Raw genomic sequence first — 18134 nt, forward strand, 5'->3', positions numbered from 1 at the left:
CTGGGCGTGGCTCTTGTCTCTGGAGGTGTCTGGGCGTGGCTCTTGTCTCTGGAGGTGTCTGGGCGTGGCTCTTGTCTCTGGAGGTGTCTGGGCGTGGCTCTTGTCTCTGGAGGTGTCTGGGCGTGGCTCTTGTCTCTGGAGGTGTCTGGGCGTGGCTCTTGCCTCCTGAACACAGATCTGGGCCACACAGACCCACCAGTAGCAGACCAGGGTTCTGCGTCCTATTCACTGTGTTTTGGCTAGAATTGAAGAAATGCTAATACAGTAGTTGAAGTGAAATGTGATTCTTTGATTTGATGCATTGGGACGTGTGTGTGTGTGCGTGCGTGCGTGCGTGTGTGTAAGGTGTTTATATTTCCCAGGTGTGCGTACGTGCGTGCGTGTAAGGTGTTTATATTTCCCAGGTGTGCGTGCGTGTCAGGTGTTTTTATTTCCGAGGTGTCTCCATTGCGGAAGAGAGGCATGTAAATTAAACCATGTCATTCAAAATGTCTTTCAACTTTTACATGCTTTTAGAATGTAATAGTTATTTTTAAAGAGGGAACGTGGCTACTGTGAGGTCTGGTCTGTGCTTCTCCATGGTTACACTATCCCTACATATTATGGTCTGTGCTGTGAGCGCTCCTAACCTTGCATCCTGTTTCCAAACACTGGACTGTTACTGATAGATGCTAAACTGAATATCGTTTTCTCAGGAATTTTGTCTTCAGCAAAACACAATTGTTCTTTTCTTACCCTCAATCTTTAAACAAAGTTCTCACCTTGACACACCTTGAGAATGTGTCACTTTGTACTGCAGTTTCTGAACAGATTCAGCTCACTTGAAGGAAAGAGAGACCTGGTGGAGAAGGTGAGGTACGGGGGGGAGGGGGGGGGTAAATAACTGGGTAACTAGGCTGAGGGTCCTACTTCTCTCTCCCCCGCATCCCATAATATCATCCTGTTAGATCTAGGACAGGTAGAATGATGAATCTCCATGACTACAATACGCGGGCTGAGCTTGGTGTAGCAGCTCCAGCGCCCTTTGGGGAGACCCTGTAGCAGCAGGCTGTGATGCTTCAGTTTACTTGCTCTGCTCTCTGGGGGGATGGGAAATAGCCTAACCAGCTCAGGGGTGTGGCGTTACACACCTCCGCATGAACATTTTCACACTCCTGCCCTGTATGTGATGTGCTGTATTGTTTGGAACATTTGTTTATGGTTACTTGTGTTGAGAAGAAAAAGACTAGAACAATACCGCGAACGACAAGAGGAATAGAAAAGTGGTCCATTCCAGATGTGTTGTGTCACCTCTGTGTGCGTTCTAGTCCTGCTCGACGACTGACTGTTGTGGCTCAGCTGATGATGGTGACGATGGCTGTGACTGTTTTCGTACAACAAGCATGGTCTCCGTGTGGATTTACAAGTGAAGAACACAAAAAGCACCTGAAGCCGCTTTAATATGCAAATCAATCAATAAAAAGCAGACTCATGGTCCCAGTGTGAACGTGTCTGAGCTCGTTCTTGTTTCCTAGCGCAGCACCCCTCCGACCCCAATACTCAGACATGACCCGCTTCAAGATATTGTGCCGTTGCCTGGTTTGGGCTGGCGTATGGAATCATACTATAGGCCTACTGTACCAACTGGCTGTACATTCTGTCTCTGGGTGTGTCCCGGTGTACATGCCTGCATGTTGTCATGGTGTCGGATAGTAACAGCTGTTGGGGGACGTACGTTAGATCGGGAACACACTCCAATAAACCTTTGTTCTGTTCTGACAGGAAGAAGAAGAGACACTTGCCCTGTAGCAGTGGAGCAGAGCAGTGGTGGTCAGTCCTCCTGGCTCCACCCTCCTCTCCTGATGGCGACGACAGCTGTGACCCAGGGTTGGGAAGGGGGGGGGGGGCTCTCTTAGGGTTGGGAAGGGGGGGGGGCTCTCTCAGGGTTGGGAAGAGGAGGGGCTCTCTCAGGGTTGGGAAGGGGTGGGGGGGCTCTCTTAGGTTTGGGAAGGGGGGGGGCTCTCTTAGGTTTGGGAAGGGGGGGGACTCTCTTAGGTTTGGGAAGGGGGGGGGGGCTCTCTTAGGTTTGGGAAGGGGGGGGGGGGCTCTCTTAGGGTTGGGAAAGGGGAGGGGCTCTCTCAGGGTTGGGAAGGGGAGGGGCTCTCTCAGGGTTGGGAAGGGGAGGGGCTCTCTCAGGGTTGGGAAGGGGGGGGCTCTCTCAGGGTTGGGAAGGGGAGGGCTCTCTTAGGGTTGGGAAGGGGAGGGGCTCTGGCCCCCAGTGTGTGCAGTATTCCTGCACCAGAGGTCATGTCTCATGTGAGCGTGAACCAGAGTAGTCACTGACTCACACATTCAGCACACCACATAACACATACTGCAACACGGCAAGATAAATAAAACCAGGATGAACAAAAGATAAAAATGTTGTTCCAAGTCTGGTGTTCTGCAGCAGCAGAAGAGGTGGGGTGTGGTCAGGGTGTAGTCAGGGTGTGGTCAAGGTGTAGTCAGGGTGTAGTCAGGGTGTGGTCAGGGTGTAGTCAGGGTGTGGTCAGGGTGTAGTCAGGGTGTGGTCAAGGTGTAGTCAGGGTGTGGTCAGGGTGTAGTCAGGGTGTGGTCAGGGTGTAGTCAGGGTGTGGTCAGGGGTGTAGTCAGGGTGTGGTCAGGGTGTAGTCAGGGTGTGGTCAGGGTGTAGTCAGGGTGTGGTCAGGGTGTGGCAGGTGGGGTGTAGTCATCTGTTCTGCTGGCGGGAAACCCTATCCTGGCTCCGCCCGAAGCAATTTGCAAAAATGCAAAGGGTCAGGATGGCGAAGCCAGGCTAGGAAACCCACAGGGGTTGTTTGCTTGTTTCATTGGTCACACAAACATAAACAACCACGTGAATACCAGACCAATCACAGGCTGCTAGCTCAATATTGTCATGTAAAGAAACAAAACATTCTCTCAGATTTCTTGACGTTCTTTATTGTTGACCACCGTCTCAACTACCCTTGGCTCTGATCAGACTGAGTTCCACAGTGTGAGGAGAGCTGGAGGAGAGGACAGGGAGAGAGGAGAGAGAGGAGAGGGAGAGAGAGAGAGTGGTGGAAAGAGGAGGCAGAGATTGAGAGCTAAGTTGTTGCTAAGTTATTCGGGGCCAGCACATGGTCCTAGCTCTTCATGTCAGGCAGCATGTTGTATAATATTATTATTATTCTAATAATGACCAGCAGTCATGTCCTCCATACTGCTTGTTGATAAACCTGTTCTCATACCGTTCTCCTGTTGAGTCTTTGCGTATGGAGAGGCTCCTCCCCTCACGCCACGCTCTCCTCACAGGTGATACCGCAGCCACAGCCTCAGTGGACAGATCCCCACCACCCGCCCTCTAACCCCCCCAGGTCCAGAATTCAGGTTTGGAGGTGCCCCCTGCTCCAGAACAGACTATACCCTGTTGGTTACCCCAAAACAAAGCCAAAAAAGCCAGCCGACACCCCAGAGCTTGTGCCAAAGGAAACCCTTGCTTGAAAAACGGAATAAATATGCTTGTACATGTATGTGTGTGATGTGTGTGTGCGCACGCGTGTGTGTGTGTGTGTGAGAGAGAGAGAAAGAGCCTGTATGTACTGTATATCTCACAGCCATCACATCATGATTTGGTTAACATTACAACACATTGCACCGTGTCCAGGGCTCAGCTTCCAGAGCTGGGGTTGTGGTCGTGCCCAGAGCGGAGCATGGGGGGGCCTGTCGGTCCGGTCTCTCTGCCCGCTCGGGGTGCGTCCTCTCTGGGCCTCTCTCTCTGCACGCCCCCCCCCCCCCCCCTGGAGCCCTGGTCCCTCAGGGCTGCTTGGGCCTCTCCAGCTTCATGAGCTCCGTGGTGTCCGAGTCGCTGTGGTGCTTCCTCTCCCGGGGGGGCTCAACTTTCGTGCAGCGGGTCCACGATGGGGAGCGCATGTACCCTCCCTTGGGCAATGGGGGTTGGTGGGGGCCTGGGAGGAGGGGGGGTGGGTCATATTACATACAGTACATACTGTGGAGAGTACATCACACACACAGACATATGCATGCAATTCTACAGGCGAGTATAACATAAACATGTGTCCTACATGTCTTTGACCCCTACACACCCATCACCTGCCTTATGGGGCAGCTCAGCTGGGAGGTAGTGTATATCTGGAACCTTATCCCAGCTCTGGACTTATTGCCAGCTCTTTCACATTTACACACACACAATTGTGCATGAACCCACACACAACCAGCCAGACAACACAGCACCACATAAAGCAAACAAGGATGGCACAGTATGGAGGAGCTGGAGGATGGAGGGGCTGATGAAAAGGCTAGGTGGGATACGTTGCTGAGAGGAAAGAAAAGAATGACACATTTGTGTGTTTTATCATCATGAGAAAGAAAAAGTTGCACACTCTGGCTCCATATGCAGTTATTTTATTTTGGCATGTTGGCCTTTTATCATCACTCACACTCCATCGCCACAGTAGGCAGTACATTGTGTGCTGCCTGTATTTTCTGTGCACATGCGTGTGTGTGTGTGTGTGTGTGTGCGTGTGTGTGTGTGTGTGTGTGTGTGTGTGTGTGTGTGTGTGTGTGTGTGTGTGTGCATGGATGTGGATGTGTTTTAGGATGGACCAAGGACACAGGCACCCAGGGGAAATGGTGGAAGAGTTTCAGAAAGCTCTTAATGAGGCAAGCTATTGTCTGTGTGTGTTTGTGTAGGTCTGTGTGTGTGTGTTTGTGTAGGTGTGTGTGTTTGTGAAGGTGTGTGTGTGTCTGTACAGAATCAAGGCATAGAGAAACAGAGAGCAAGAGAGAGAGTGAGAGAGGGACTGTGTGTGCATGTGTATGTGTGCATGTGTGTGTGTGTGTGTGTGTGTGTGTGTGTGTGTGTGTGTGTGTGTGTGTGTGTGTGTGTGTGTGTGTGTGTCGGACAGCTCATCTTATCAAGCTGCCTCTGTCTTGGCCTCGAATGTCCCCTCCTGTCCCCTCATTCTAAACCAATCACATGGTCTCCTCCAATCCTCTGTCCCCTATCTCCAGTTGGCCACTCCTCCAAGTTGTCACTGAGACGGAGGTCTCTGGTTGGCCTGTCAGCGAGGTCAGTCTCAGCCACTCACAGTCTCTTACAGACCCAGCCTCTGCTTGTACCTCATATACTGTAGGAGCTCCTACGACAGCTGTACACAAACATGCTCACATACCACACACACAACAATACACACACACACATACAAGGGAGTCATCCTCTTCCACACACACACATACACGCACACAGACACATATACAAGCACACACACACACACTCACATGCATACATACACATATGGGATGTGTGTGAAAATGTGGTACCAAAAATATTTTAGAATGAGTCATCCTCTCCCTCCCTCTCTCTCTTTCTCTCTCTCTCTCTCTCTCTCTCTCTCTCACTCTCTCTCTCTCTCTCCTCTCTTCTCTCCCTCCCCCTTTCAATCATCTTTATTTCTCCCTAAAGGCCAATTAATACTTCACCATACAACACTTTTGAAAGTGTCGACAAACAGAACAGGGGTGTCTTGCACCTAACAAACTTTCTAATGTTGCAGACACCGTCACTTTCGTCGCACAGCTGTGATTGGACAGCTAGATAGAAGGCACGTTCGTTGCTATGGATCAATCAGCCACACGTCTACAAGTTACCATGGAGGTGATCAGACACTTCGCTGAAGTATAAATGCTAAATGTCGGGCGACATTTATTTTCTGTCGACAGACATTTGCCGTACGACACTTGACTGAGTATAAATTAGTCTCCCTGCACCCTCCCCGGTCTCTTCTCTCAGTTACTCCACAGCAGAATTACCTGAACTGGTCCCTGAGTGTCCCGTACCTGAACTGGTCCCTGAGTGTCCCGTACCTGAACTGGTCCCTGAGTGTCCCGTACCTGAACTGGTCCCTGAGTGTCCCGTACCTGAACTGGTCCCTGAGTGTCCAGCAGGATTATAGACAGGACCGGACAGTTATGTCAGTGTCATCAAACTGTCCAGTTTGTGAAACATGGGCACATGGGCGCACCACCATTTTGCTCCACTAAGTGGCGTTGGTGCTATTCCCTCTAGCACAGGGGGGATGGATGGATGGATGGATGGATGGATGGATGGATGGATGGATGGATGGATGGATGGATGGATGGATGGATGGATGGATGGATGGATGGATGGATGGATGGATGGATGGATGGATGGATGGATGGATGGATGGATGGATGGATGGATGGATGGATGGATGGATGGATGGATGGATGGATGGATGGATGGATGGATGGATGGATGGATGGATGGATGGATGGATGGATGGATGGATGGATGGATGGATGGATGGATGGATGGATGGATGGATGGATGGATGGATGGATGGATGGATGGATGGATGGATGGATGGATGGATGGATGGATGGATGGATGGATGGATGGATGGATGGATGGATGGATGGATGGATGGATGGATGGATGGATGGATGGATGGATGGATGGATGGATGGATGGATGGATGGATGGATGGATGGATGGATGGATGGATGGATGGATGGATGGATGGATGGATGGATGGATGGATGGATGGATGGATGGATGGATGGATGGATGGATGGATGGATGGATGGATGGATGGATGGATGGATGGATGGATGGATGGATGGATGGATGGATGGATGGATGGATGGATGGATGGATGGATGGATGGATGGATGGATGGATGGATGGATGGATGGATGGATGGATGGATGGATGGATGGATGGATGGATGGATGGATGGATGGATGGATGGATGGATGGATGGATGGATGGATGGATGGATGGATCTAGTAGCTCCTTAAAACCCCTCCTCTCAACACACACACACACACGCACACATGCACATAGAGTATACACACAAACACACATATGCACATATACACACAAACACACACAGGCAGTTGATTTACTGTAAGATTAATGGTGGCTCTATTGGATTTTAATGAGAGGGAGGACAGCCTCTTTACCATCATTAGATGCTACACTACTGTTGTGTGTGTGTGTGTGTGTGTGTGTGTGTGTGTGTGTGTGTGTGTGTGTGTGTGTGTCTGCCAGTGAGAGTGTGTGACTGGAATTCCCTACAGGCAGTGCCAGTGGACCCATCCATCCCCTGGTGACAACTCCATGAATATGGATGCAGGAGAGGAGAGGGGAGAAATTTTGCATATGCACCCCTGACCACCTTGCTCCTCTCTCCTCCATCTCTCCTCCATCCCGCCCTCCCTCCCCCCTCTGCCCCTCCCCTTGTCCTCTATCTTCCCTCACCCCTCCATCTTTCCTCTCACCCTTCCCTCTCTCCGCTCACACCTCCCACACTCCTCTCACACCTCTCTCTCTCTCTCTCTCTCTCTCTCTCTCTCTCTCTCTGAGATGCTGAAGGTCAGATTCACGGAGATCTTGAAAGTCTGGCATCGCGAGACTACTGAAGGAAACTTGGATTTGTAGTTTCAGAGGGCTAAGCAGTGATGATGGTGGTTGTGGGTGTTGTAGTGATGACCTCTTATGAGTGCAGATGCAGACTCAAAGCTAGGTTTTGGATGGCTGCCTAATGAAACAACCATACAGCCTTTAGACTCATATTTCTCCTTCTCTCTCATACAGTCCTAACCCTCCAACCACCCATCCTCTAAACACACTCCTTCCCTCTTTCTCTGAGGGAGAGAGGGAGAGATGAAGAGAGATAGAGAGAGAGAGAGAGAGAGAGAGAGAGCAAGGGGAAGAGGGAGTTTTAGTTGGGAGAAAGGAGAGAAGAGGAGAGAGACAGAAGATAAGAGAGGAGAAGGATAGAAGAGAGGAGAGAGGTAGAGAGAGAGGAGGAGAGGGAGAGAAAGAAATAAAGGAGAGAAATAAATATGTGACGTGTTAGTGTGACGTTTTTTTCATCATGTTCAGAGTGATGATAACAGTCTAAAAGGTTGGGAAGTGATCAGCCCTTGTACCCTGTGGGGACGAGTGAATTATTCAACAAGCTGCATTTAGAGTGATCCCCCCCACACACACACATACACACACATACACACACACACACACACACACACACACCTCACCCTTCCCTCCCCTCCACTTCCCCTCACCAACACTCACACACTCCTCCTCTTCCCTCCCCCAGCTCTCAGCCTCCAGCCTCCATCATCCAGCCTCCACCATCCAGCCTCCAGCATCCAGCCCCCACCATCCAGCCTCCACCATCCAGCCTCCACCATCCAGCCTCCACCATCCAGCCCCCACCATCCAGCCTCCACCATCCAGCCCCCACCATCCAGCCTCCACCATCCAGCCCCCACCATCCAGCCTCCAGCCCTCACCGTCCAGCCTCCATCATCCAGCCCCCACCATCCAGCCTCCAGCCCTCACCATCCAGCCCCCACCATCCAGCCTCCACCATCCAGCCCCCACCATCCAGCCCCCAGCCTCCAGCATCCAGCCCCCAAACCCCCAGCCCCCAGCTAGTCACATGACTAATGAGGATGGAGGGAAAGGTGAAAACAGAGAGAAACTGGGAAAGGAGAGGGAGATAAATAAAGCAGTAGAAGCAATGCAGCGATGCAGAAACACCGGCCGGCCCCTGCAAGAGTGAGTCAGAGACCCCAAAGAGCCAGAGACAGGGACACCAGGCGATGACACAGCACTTCTCCCAGACTGGTGTGAAACACTGGGACAAACACTGTTGTTAGAGTACGAGCACTAGGAGGAACAACCCAGCTCTGCCTGTAAAGACAGCTTCTCATACAGCAGCCGCCACCAGAATGTCAATGTTTATCTCGTTGTGAGTCTTTCCATAAGATTTGACATGATGAATCAATGGAACTGTCAGTTTGAGTATTTTCAACATTCCAGTATTTGCACGTCAGTCACCACTACTCAGCTGTGATACTGTTCAACAGCAGCAGTTTCTCAACCAGGGATCCGTGGACCCCCTGTGGCCCTGGGCATAATGTCAGGGGTCCTTGGGAAATTGTTAAATATGATATATATATATATATATATATACTGTATATATATATATACTGTATATATATACAGTATATAATATAATATATATTATATAATTCTATATAATATATACTTCTACATATAATAATTATACATATTTTATAGATTTATTTATTTAACACTTCCCGAAGGACCCCATATATATGTTATGTGTGTGTACAATTTGTACTTTTTGTGGTGTGAAAAAAGTGGGTGTGGGTTGTGTGGGGAGGGGTGGGGCTTGAAACTGACCAATGTTAAGATCATTCATTGAAACTGACCAATGTTAAGATCATTCATTGAAACTGACCAATGTTAAGATCATTCATTGAAACTGACCAATGTTAAGATCATTCATTGAAACTGACCAATGTTAAGATCATTCATTGAAACTGGCCTATGTTAAGATCATTATTTGCCAGTATTCTGAATCTGAATAGTCTTCCTACTGTAGGAAGTCTGACTTCCCATGCATGAAAAATCACCAAACTTTGCACATAGGTCCAGTCCTATACCAAACGTCCTGATGTTGGCGCTACAGAAACAGTCTAAAGTTTAAGACTTTTAAAAATCATAATAAATCAGCCTTACATGCTATCACTTTGCAACCAGCACCCCAAGTGAGGCCCAAGTGAGCAAAAACATTCATATGCTTCGAGCTGGCACACAAGTCCATCACTCTGTTTTTCTCAAAAACTGTAAAACCTATCAAACCCTACTCCTCCCGCATTTTTTGGTCAATTGAAACCCAATTGCTACACTACATCTTCAGAGTGTCCTCCACAAACTATCTTCTCAGATTTTTGAAATATCAAAAATTGAGCCCACTGTGCATCATGTTTTACTGAAGCCTAAATGTTCATGAAAAAAATGAGAACATTTTCAAGACATGGTAGACGCAGTGTGAAATTATTTAGAATTGTATCTCAAAAACTGATTTTTTGACAGTATTTTGAAGGTCCTTATTTTGTCCCCTAAAACTACTGTTGTTCATACAGGAAAAAATACACTATCCACAATTCTATCGTGCAACAGCAATATCTCCACCAATCAGAGACATTGTTGTTGGCAACCCTGCCCCAATAGCAGACCCTTGGACTACAACTGGCTAAATTGACTCTGATTGAGAGGACACCTGTGCCACTGATTGATTGGTCTCCACCTGTCTTGTTAGTCTGTGTACATATAGCCTACATGTACATGTAGCTTCCACAGTCGTTCTTTGTCTGTTCATTATTTGCTGTAGCTGTGCGTTGTCCCTGGTTTTTCCTGTGCCATCTTGTACTGTAAGCTTGCAAACTTTGTCTTTTGTTCTCCACTTGTTGAGTGTGTACCTTGGTTTTATTGTTCAGTCTTTGGTTTAGTTTTTTACCTTTTGTCGTGCCTTTAACATTTTGTGGAAACTTGTTAGACTTGCCCTTGGTGTAACTTTGTGAGTTCATGCCCCGGTTGATGCAGAATATAAATATGAACGCATACTCATTGTGCTGTGTGACATGATTTTAAAGATATTTTAACGTTTTATTATGGTCCAGGCAGTTCTGCTGACACTCATGTAGCCTACTGTATTTGTCACTTGTCTCTTCTTCCTCCTACCTCATGCACACTTCCCTATAGTTTCATTTATCTTAACTATTGTTATTTATGCACAGTTTGTCCTTAGGGGAGTATCCCAATATAGTTTTACTTTGTTGTATTTTTAAAATGTGTTAGTTTGTCACCCTCTGGTAGTTAAGAAAATGCTTAGTAGGCTACCGCTTCTAGCAAGATCAGGGCCCTGTACTACGAAACAGGATTATGGGGTTAGCGCGATAACTTCAGGTTCAAGCCTGGTTTATCCGTACTATGAAGGTGTCTCACTTTTCACTGTGCTATATCGCCGTGGTAACTTATGCTGCCGAGCTAACCTGCTCCGGGGCAGGTTAAGTTCCAGATTATGGATCAAAACGTATGAAGCATTGCCCGCTGACCGATCAATTCAGCTAGTTTCTCTTGTATAGAGACATCACATTGTCTACTCCAACCTGAAACTATTAAAAACTATAGCCTACATTTGCTTTATTTAAGCGTCCCTTGCTAGTCTCACGGGGTTGCAGCTGAAAGAATAAGATATAGATGTAGGCTACAGTTGCTTTACACGCCATATGAATAGGCATAGCCCAATGATGTATACAACTCGTGCTCATAAGGATATTGATAGCCAGTGTTCCTAATTTTAGTTAAAGCTATCTGAAGCCAGCCATGCTTTCATTCATTACAAAATACCCAATGTTCATGAAAAAAACATGACATGACATGGTATATATGTGACATTTTTCAGAATTATACTGTATCTCAAATACAATTTTGACAGTATTTTGAATTCTGTCCTCTTGCCATCCTCCTCAAACTATTGCTCTCACATGGAAAAAATACACCACCCACAATCCTGGTGCAACAGCGCGAGCTCCACCAATCATATACTTTGCTGTTGGTAACCCCATCCATTCCTGCCTAGGACTACATCTGGTCAAATTGATTGATTAGCTACTGATTGAGCACAGCCACAGTTACTCTGCAATTAGGAAGAAGAGCCAAAAAAGTTCAGTTTCAGTCATGAAGATAGATGACATGACACATGAAGGTGTAAATAATTAGGGTCCGGGCAGAGACCCTCATGTATTTGTCATTTGTCTTCTCCTTCCTCTTCCTCCTCAAAACGCCCGGCCCTGATCCAGTGCAGCAGCTAGAATGTTAAATATGAATACAATAGAAATGACATGGCTTTTTATATTCTTTCTTTCTTTCTTTCTTTTCTGGTCTGTCTGTCTGTCTGTCTGCCTGCCTGCCACCTGTCTGTCTGTCTGCCTGCCTGTCTGTCTGTCTATTTGTCTGTCTGTCTGACTGGCATGTCCGGATGGATCCTTGATTGCAGGTTAATCTGCTTCACCCCTGGTTTATGCTAATGAGTGCTGTGCCACTGCGCTGCATCAGACAAGCTGCCAATAACAATCACCTCAGATGAGGCCACATCAAGCTGAGCATGCTAGCATCAGCGTCTTCACTCAATCAGCACCAGCTAGCTTCAGAAAACAATAATGTCATCATAAATTACATACTGTCACTGGCTAAAAACCTCATAACTGCATTTTGGTGGTTTCTTTACAAGAACATTGGAATGTTCTTTTTGATATCTTGAAAATCTGTTCCATTTTGGAACAGCGATGATACATTAGGTGTTATAAATGTCAAATGTAAATGCCATCTTTAAAACAAACAGCAATTTTGTCATATTTTTTGCAATTCTCATTACATCCCGACAGCAATCAATAAATAAGGTGCTCTGACACTAAAATGAAATAAATCTGCAATCTGTGGAAGTTGCAGGACTGTAATAAATGTGTCCAATTATTTTGAATTGCCAACTTGAAATGATAGTTTACCTGCCTGTCAATCTTCCTGCCTGCCTGCCTAGCGAGTGTCATTTGTTTTCCCCCAGTTTGAAGGAGTGACTTTGGGGGAAGGCCTGAACGGAGGGGCAGGGATTTTGTTGGTTGAATTTTTCTAAATGTTTCAAAATGTCTAGTCTAACAGGAAATCACAAACCACATGCTGTGCCTTGAACCGGAGATGTTTTACTGAGCTCTTCCCTGCAGATAATGCAAGCCTTTTATTTCCTTATCAACTTCCTATCTATTCTTAATTTCCTTCTTAATTTCCTCTCTTCTTTCCACTTTCTCCTCCTCCCCCTCCACTGCTAAAGCTGCCTTCTTCCACTCTGAAATTCTAACCTCTGCTTCCAGACTCTTTGAAACGTTCTTTTCATTACTCCAACACCCACCCCCTCCTCGTAGTTCCTCCCTTCTCCTTGACGATGTCTCCAACTTTGGCAAGAAAGTTAATGATACCTTCCTCTCCTCTCTCCTAACCTCCTCCTCAGCCTTGTTACATCTAGCCGCCCCACCATGTGCTCCCTAGACCCTGTCTCCTCTTCCCTTTATTGCGCCCGAACTCCTTCCCTTCCTAACCCACCTCATCAACACATCTCTTGTATCAGGATCCCTTTCCCTCTGCTTTCAAGACTGCCAGGGTCACCTGGTCCTGTAGAAACCATCTCTTGACCCCTCTGATGTCAAAAACTACATAGCAATTTCCCTTCTATCTTTTCTATCAAAGACACTTGAATGATCTTTAATCAATTGTCTTTGTATCTCCATCAGAACAACCTCCTGGACCTCCACCAGTCCGGGTTCAAGGCTGGCCACTCGACAGAGACGGCCCTCCTTGCAGTGACAGAGTCAATCCACACCGTGAAAGCAAACTCTCTCTCTTCCGTCCTGATATTCCTAGACCTGTCAGCAGCATTTCACACGGTAGACCACCAGATCCTCCTCTCCACCCCCGAGGAGAAAGGCGTCACAGGCTCTGCACTCTCCCTGTTTGCATCCTAGCTGACGGTCACTCCTACTAGGTGACATGGAGAGGTTCCGTGTCGGAGCTACGTAGTTCGAACCATGTAGTCTGACGAGGGTCTGTCCTGAGTCCTCTTCTGTTTTTCCCTCTACACTCTCTTTCTCTCTCCCGTCTCTCTCTCTTTCTTAATTCAGTTCAAACTCAAATTGAGTTCTCCCTCTCTCTCTCTCCCTCTCTCTCTCTCCCTCTCTCACTGTGTCTCTGTCTCTCCTCCAGCTCCTCCCATCACTCACTTCTAGATCCTAACTCAGAGCTGTTCTCATCCCTTATCCCTCCATCTCTTCTCTCTCTCTCTCTCTCTCTCTCTCTCTCTCTCTCTCTCTCTCTATCTATCCCCTGTCTCTCCAGTGTGCTGTTGTTGCGCCTGACAGACTGTTGTAATGGCTATCAAACAGTAGTCACGCTTTTGAGAGGACCAGCTCATCTGGCTGGTGTAGCAAGTAGTCATGTGAACGAAAAAGCAAAATACCTCCACCCCCCCAATCACCCCCCATCTCTGGGTTCTGTCGTTCGCTCGCATGGCTTCTCCTATCACTGCTACAGTTGACACCCAGCTGATCCTGTCATTTCCTTTTCAAGCTCAACCTGGAAAAGACTGAGCTGCTGTTCCTCCCGGGGAAGAGTTGCCCACACCGCGACCTGGCCATCACCATTGACGATATAGTGGTGACGCCAACTCAGACAGCGAGGAATCTGGTGTGACCCTGAATGAACAACTATATTTCTCAGCACGTACAGTATCACATCCGTTACACTCTTCCAGATTCCTGCTCTACAACATCAGGAGGATTCGCCCTTTCCTCACTGACAAAACAGCGCAGGTGACAGTATCTCTTCTCATCTCCTGCCTGGACTACTGCAACTCCCTCCTTGCTGGGGCCCCGATCTCAGCCATTAAACCTCTGGAGCTTGTCCAGAAAGTTGCAACTCCCCAAATTCTCCCACACGACTTCTCTTCTCGGTTCTCTACACTGGCTCCCTGTAGCAGCTTGCATCCAGTTTAAAACTTTAGCCTACAGGCCAGTGAAAGGAACTGCTCTCCTCCAGGCCATGGTCAAGCCCTCCAGGCCATGGTCAAGCCCTCCAGGCCATGGTCAAGCCCTACACCCCCCCACGACCACTACGCTCAGCTACCTCGGGACGACTAGTTGCCCCATCCCCCCGAGACCCCTGAGGGCTCCACTAGTTGCCCCTGTTGATCGACAAGGTCCCCACACATTACAACTAGCATTCAAAGTTCGCAACTGTTAAGAGATTTTCTGCTGACTCTAGTCCAATTTTTCCTGTTCTTAAGCTATTCCCAGTGCTCGGACCTATATGGTCAGAATCTAGGAATAGAGGGGAGACCAGGTACAAACAGTAAAAGCCAACTAGGCACTAATGCACAGATGAATAAGGGCGTACTGTAAGACTGAACTATGTATAGAATCCGGCCACACCATGACTATAAAGATGGCACAAACTCAATCTGATGTTGTCCTATCAGAGTAGACTGAAGCTATAGTGTATCTGTGACCGACCCAGAATCCTGTCTGCTGTTGTACTCAATAAATCTTGAGTCTGATCTACAAGTCTGTTCCGGCGTACTAATTTCTTTCGGCATTGACCTTTCAATAGCAAACCTCAATAATTTATCAGCAACCGTGCCCCTTTCATCTAGCATTCAATAATAGCCAACTCTAGTCTAGTTTGAGAAGGAAAGGGAAAGAAATTCATTTTAGATGCCCCCCCCCCCATAGCATACTGTCCCATTCTCCTCAAACATTTCTGTTACCAGCTGTCACTGGAGGGTACTTGATGTGGCTGTGTTTCTCTGGGGGCAGACATGTTCTTACAGTACTACCAGTCCTTCCTGGTTGTGTGTGTGTGAGAGAGTGTGTGTACTAACTGTCCGTAGCGTTCTACTGTCAGAGACCGCTGAGCTCACCTGCTGGCGACTCGTTATGGTTCTCCTCGTCAGAATCAGCGAAGACTTCAGCCAGTTCCTGGTCAGACATGTCGGTCAGCTCGGTCAGGTCCAGTAGGTCAAAGTGCACCTCCAGGGATGACACACTGCTGAGGGGCTCTGCAGGGGTCAGAGGAAAGGAAATGATGTCATAGTTACTGTAGGAAGTGATTTGGAGTTGGGTCTCATCAGGAACAGCACGCCTGCACTTCAGCGTCAACATTCAACTTTATTTGGTGTTGCAGCAAGCAATTGCTTTTACAGCAAGTGAAAAAAGAAGAACAACAATAAACAATAAACAACAATGACATACAGTAGGCTACATACTGTATAACATAAAATATAATGTATAAAACGGCAGCGTCATCTCCATCCATCTCCGACATCATCATGTCATAAGTACTATAGATCATCCCCTGCCAGCCCCTCTTCAGTCAATACCTTCCTGGTGTGACACAAGATCTCATCCCTCAGAGAAGACAGTCCTGTCTGGAGAATCATATCTGCTGCTCCTACTGGGATCATGGGAGGATCTGAAGGACTTTACTGTGATCATGATCTGAGGGAGTCTGGTCTTTAGTCTGTCTGGCAGATCCTAGTAGGGAGCCTTGTCCATGGCTTTGTGTGTGTGTGTGTGTGTGTGTGTGTGTGTGTGTGTGTGTGTGTGTGTGTGTGTGTGTGTGTGCGTGTGTGTGTGTGTGTGCTGTCTGTATGTGCGTGCGACTCGTGCGTGTGCACTTGTGTCAGGATGATGTCAGCGCTAACAGGTGGAGTATCAAGCCCAGAGGTAGCCTCAGTGGAGGGGAAGGAGATGGTGTTTATAGAGGCGACATGTCTCCTTCCCTCTCTCTCTCTCTCTCTCTCTCTCTCTCTCTCTCTCCTCTCTCTCTCTCTCCTGTGCATGCACCACCTGTTCTTCTCTCCTCAGTTCTCAGATACCAGACCACGTCTCAATGCCTGCTGCCGTGACAACCCAGCTCTACCCAGATCTACTGTTAACATGACCTCTTATTCATCCAGGGAAAACACGGATCTACTGTTAACATGACCTCTTATTCATCCAGGGAAAACACGGATCTACTGTTAACATGACCTCTTATTCATCCAGGGAAAACACGGACATGGCAGACACAACATTCCATCCAGCAGTGCTATTCCTGCAGTCTGGTGGTCCAACGTGTTTGTCAGGGCCTGCTTGGTGACACATGCTTTGTTTAAATGTCCACTGACATGCTCAGAGCAACTATTCAGTAATGTAATCCTTGAATGTTTCTAGTTGGCAGATGTTCGTGTGTTATTTTATTGAATCAAAATGTAATTTTTATCACTACAGGTAGGTGGGAACAAAATTATGAGAATTATCTTCCAAACTGCACCTGTTTTATGCCTTTGTACAGTAGGATTTAACACCATGACAGGGGACCTTAAACATATCAAATATCCCTGCTTGTGTGTGTTGGTAAAAACTGTAGATTTGTGTGTGTGTTTGTTTTGCGTTTGTGAGACACAGAGAGAGAGAGAGAGAAAGAGAGAGAGAGAGAGAGAGAGAGATGGTAGAGGAGTATGAAAGCTGTCATTTCTCTGCCCATTCTGTGCCAGGCCTGGCTGGCCCATGGTCTTTGATAAGCTGCTGCGCTGCCACGCAAGGATCAAAGCCATGTCCCTCCTGCTACACACACACAAACACACACACACACACACACACACACGCACGCATGCACGCACACACACACACACACACACACACACACACACACACAGCCTGGGCCATGTCTCTCCTGTGACACGCGCACGCACACACACACACACACACACACACACACACACACACACACACACACACACAGGCAGACACACCCAGAGAGCTGCGGAAGTTAAAGAAATGTTCTTGATTCAGATTCAGATCTTTATTTGTCACATGTAAACGTACATTGTACAATCAAAGGGAAATGTTTCTGTGATGTGCACAATTACAGATAGGTTACACGTACAAAATTTACAAATTACACATCTAAACAATATACAGTAAGATAAAGGATAAGGTACCAGTTGAATTATGGATGGATTATGCTCATGTTATAAGAATGGATATAAATAAATGACCCTGGGTGAGGGAGGTCATGTGTGTGTTATGTACATGCTATATATATGAATAAATAATCCCGGGGGTGACATTTACTGTCATCGGCATTTACATGTAAGGTGATATTACAGTGCATATACTGTGCACTAGATATTTGGCACTGTGTACCGTACACTGGATATAGTGACACTGTCGACACTAGTTGTCGGATGGCTGGGGGGAGGAAGCTTTTCCTGAGTCTCTCCGTGTTCACGATGTGTGTGCGGTACCTTCTCCCTGACCCAAGTAGAGAGAACAGTCCATTTCCTGGTTGGCTGGGGTCCCTCAGGATGCTTTTGACTTAGGAGGTGGTGTAGATGTCCTTGAGGTGATGGAGTGGCCCCCCTAAGGTAATGTCCAGCTGACCATACCACCCTTTGTAGGACCTTGCGATCCTGTGTGCTGCTGTTTCCGTACCAGGTGGTAATATTTCCAGTCGGGATGTTCTCGTTCATGCATGTGTAGAAGCTTCGTCAGATCTGGTGGGACGCTCTGAATGTCCTCAGTTGTCTGAGGTGGTTCAGTCTCTGACGTGCTTTCCTCACCACAGTGTCTATGTGTGTTGACCATGACAGGTCCTTGGTGATCTGGACTTCAAGGTATTTGAAACTGTCCACTCTCTA

At 47.5% G+C, this 18134-nt stretch overlaps 1 protein-coding gene across 1 annotated transcript in view; it reads right to left on the minus strand.

The window, feature by feature from the left end:
- Positions 1 to 3795: 3795 nt before the first annotated feature.
- Positions 3796 to 18134, minus strand: part of dbndd1 (dysbindin domain containing 1) — a gene marked incomplete at both ends in the record, with an annotated part of 23815 nt that continues 9476 nt past the window's right edge. Inside the window, 2 exons of the mRNA XM_084437540.1 lie at positions 3796 to 3947; positions 15372 to 15509. Coding sequence (XP_084293666.1) covers positions 3796 to 3947; positions 15372 to 15509 — 290 coding nt within the window. The remainder of the gene's footprint in view (positions 3948 to 15371; positions 15510 to 18134) is intronic.

The sequence above is a fragment of the Borostomias antarcticus genome (assembly GCF_949987555.1).
Source record: "Borostomias antarcticus genome assembly, chromosome: 4".
Lineage (NCBI taxonomy): Eukaryota > Metazoa > Chordata > Actinopteri > Stomiiformes > Stomiidae > Borostomias > Borostomias antarcticus.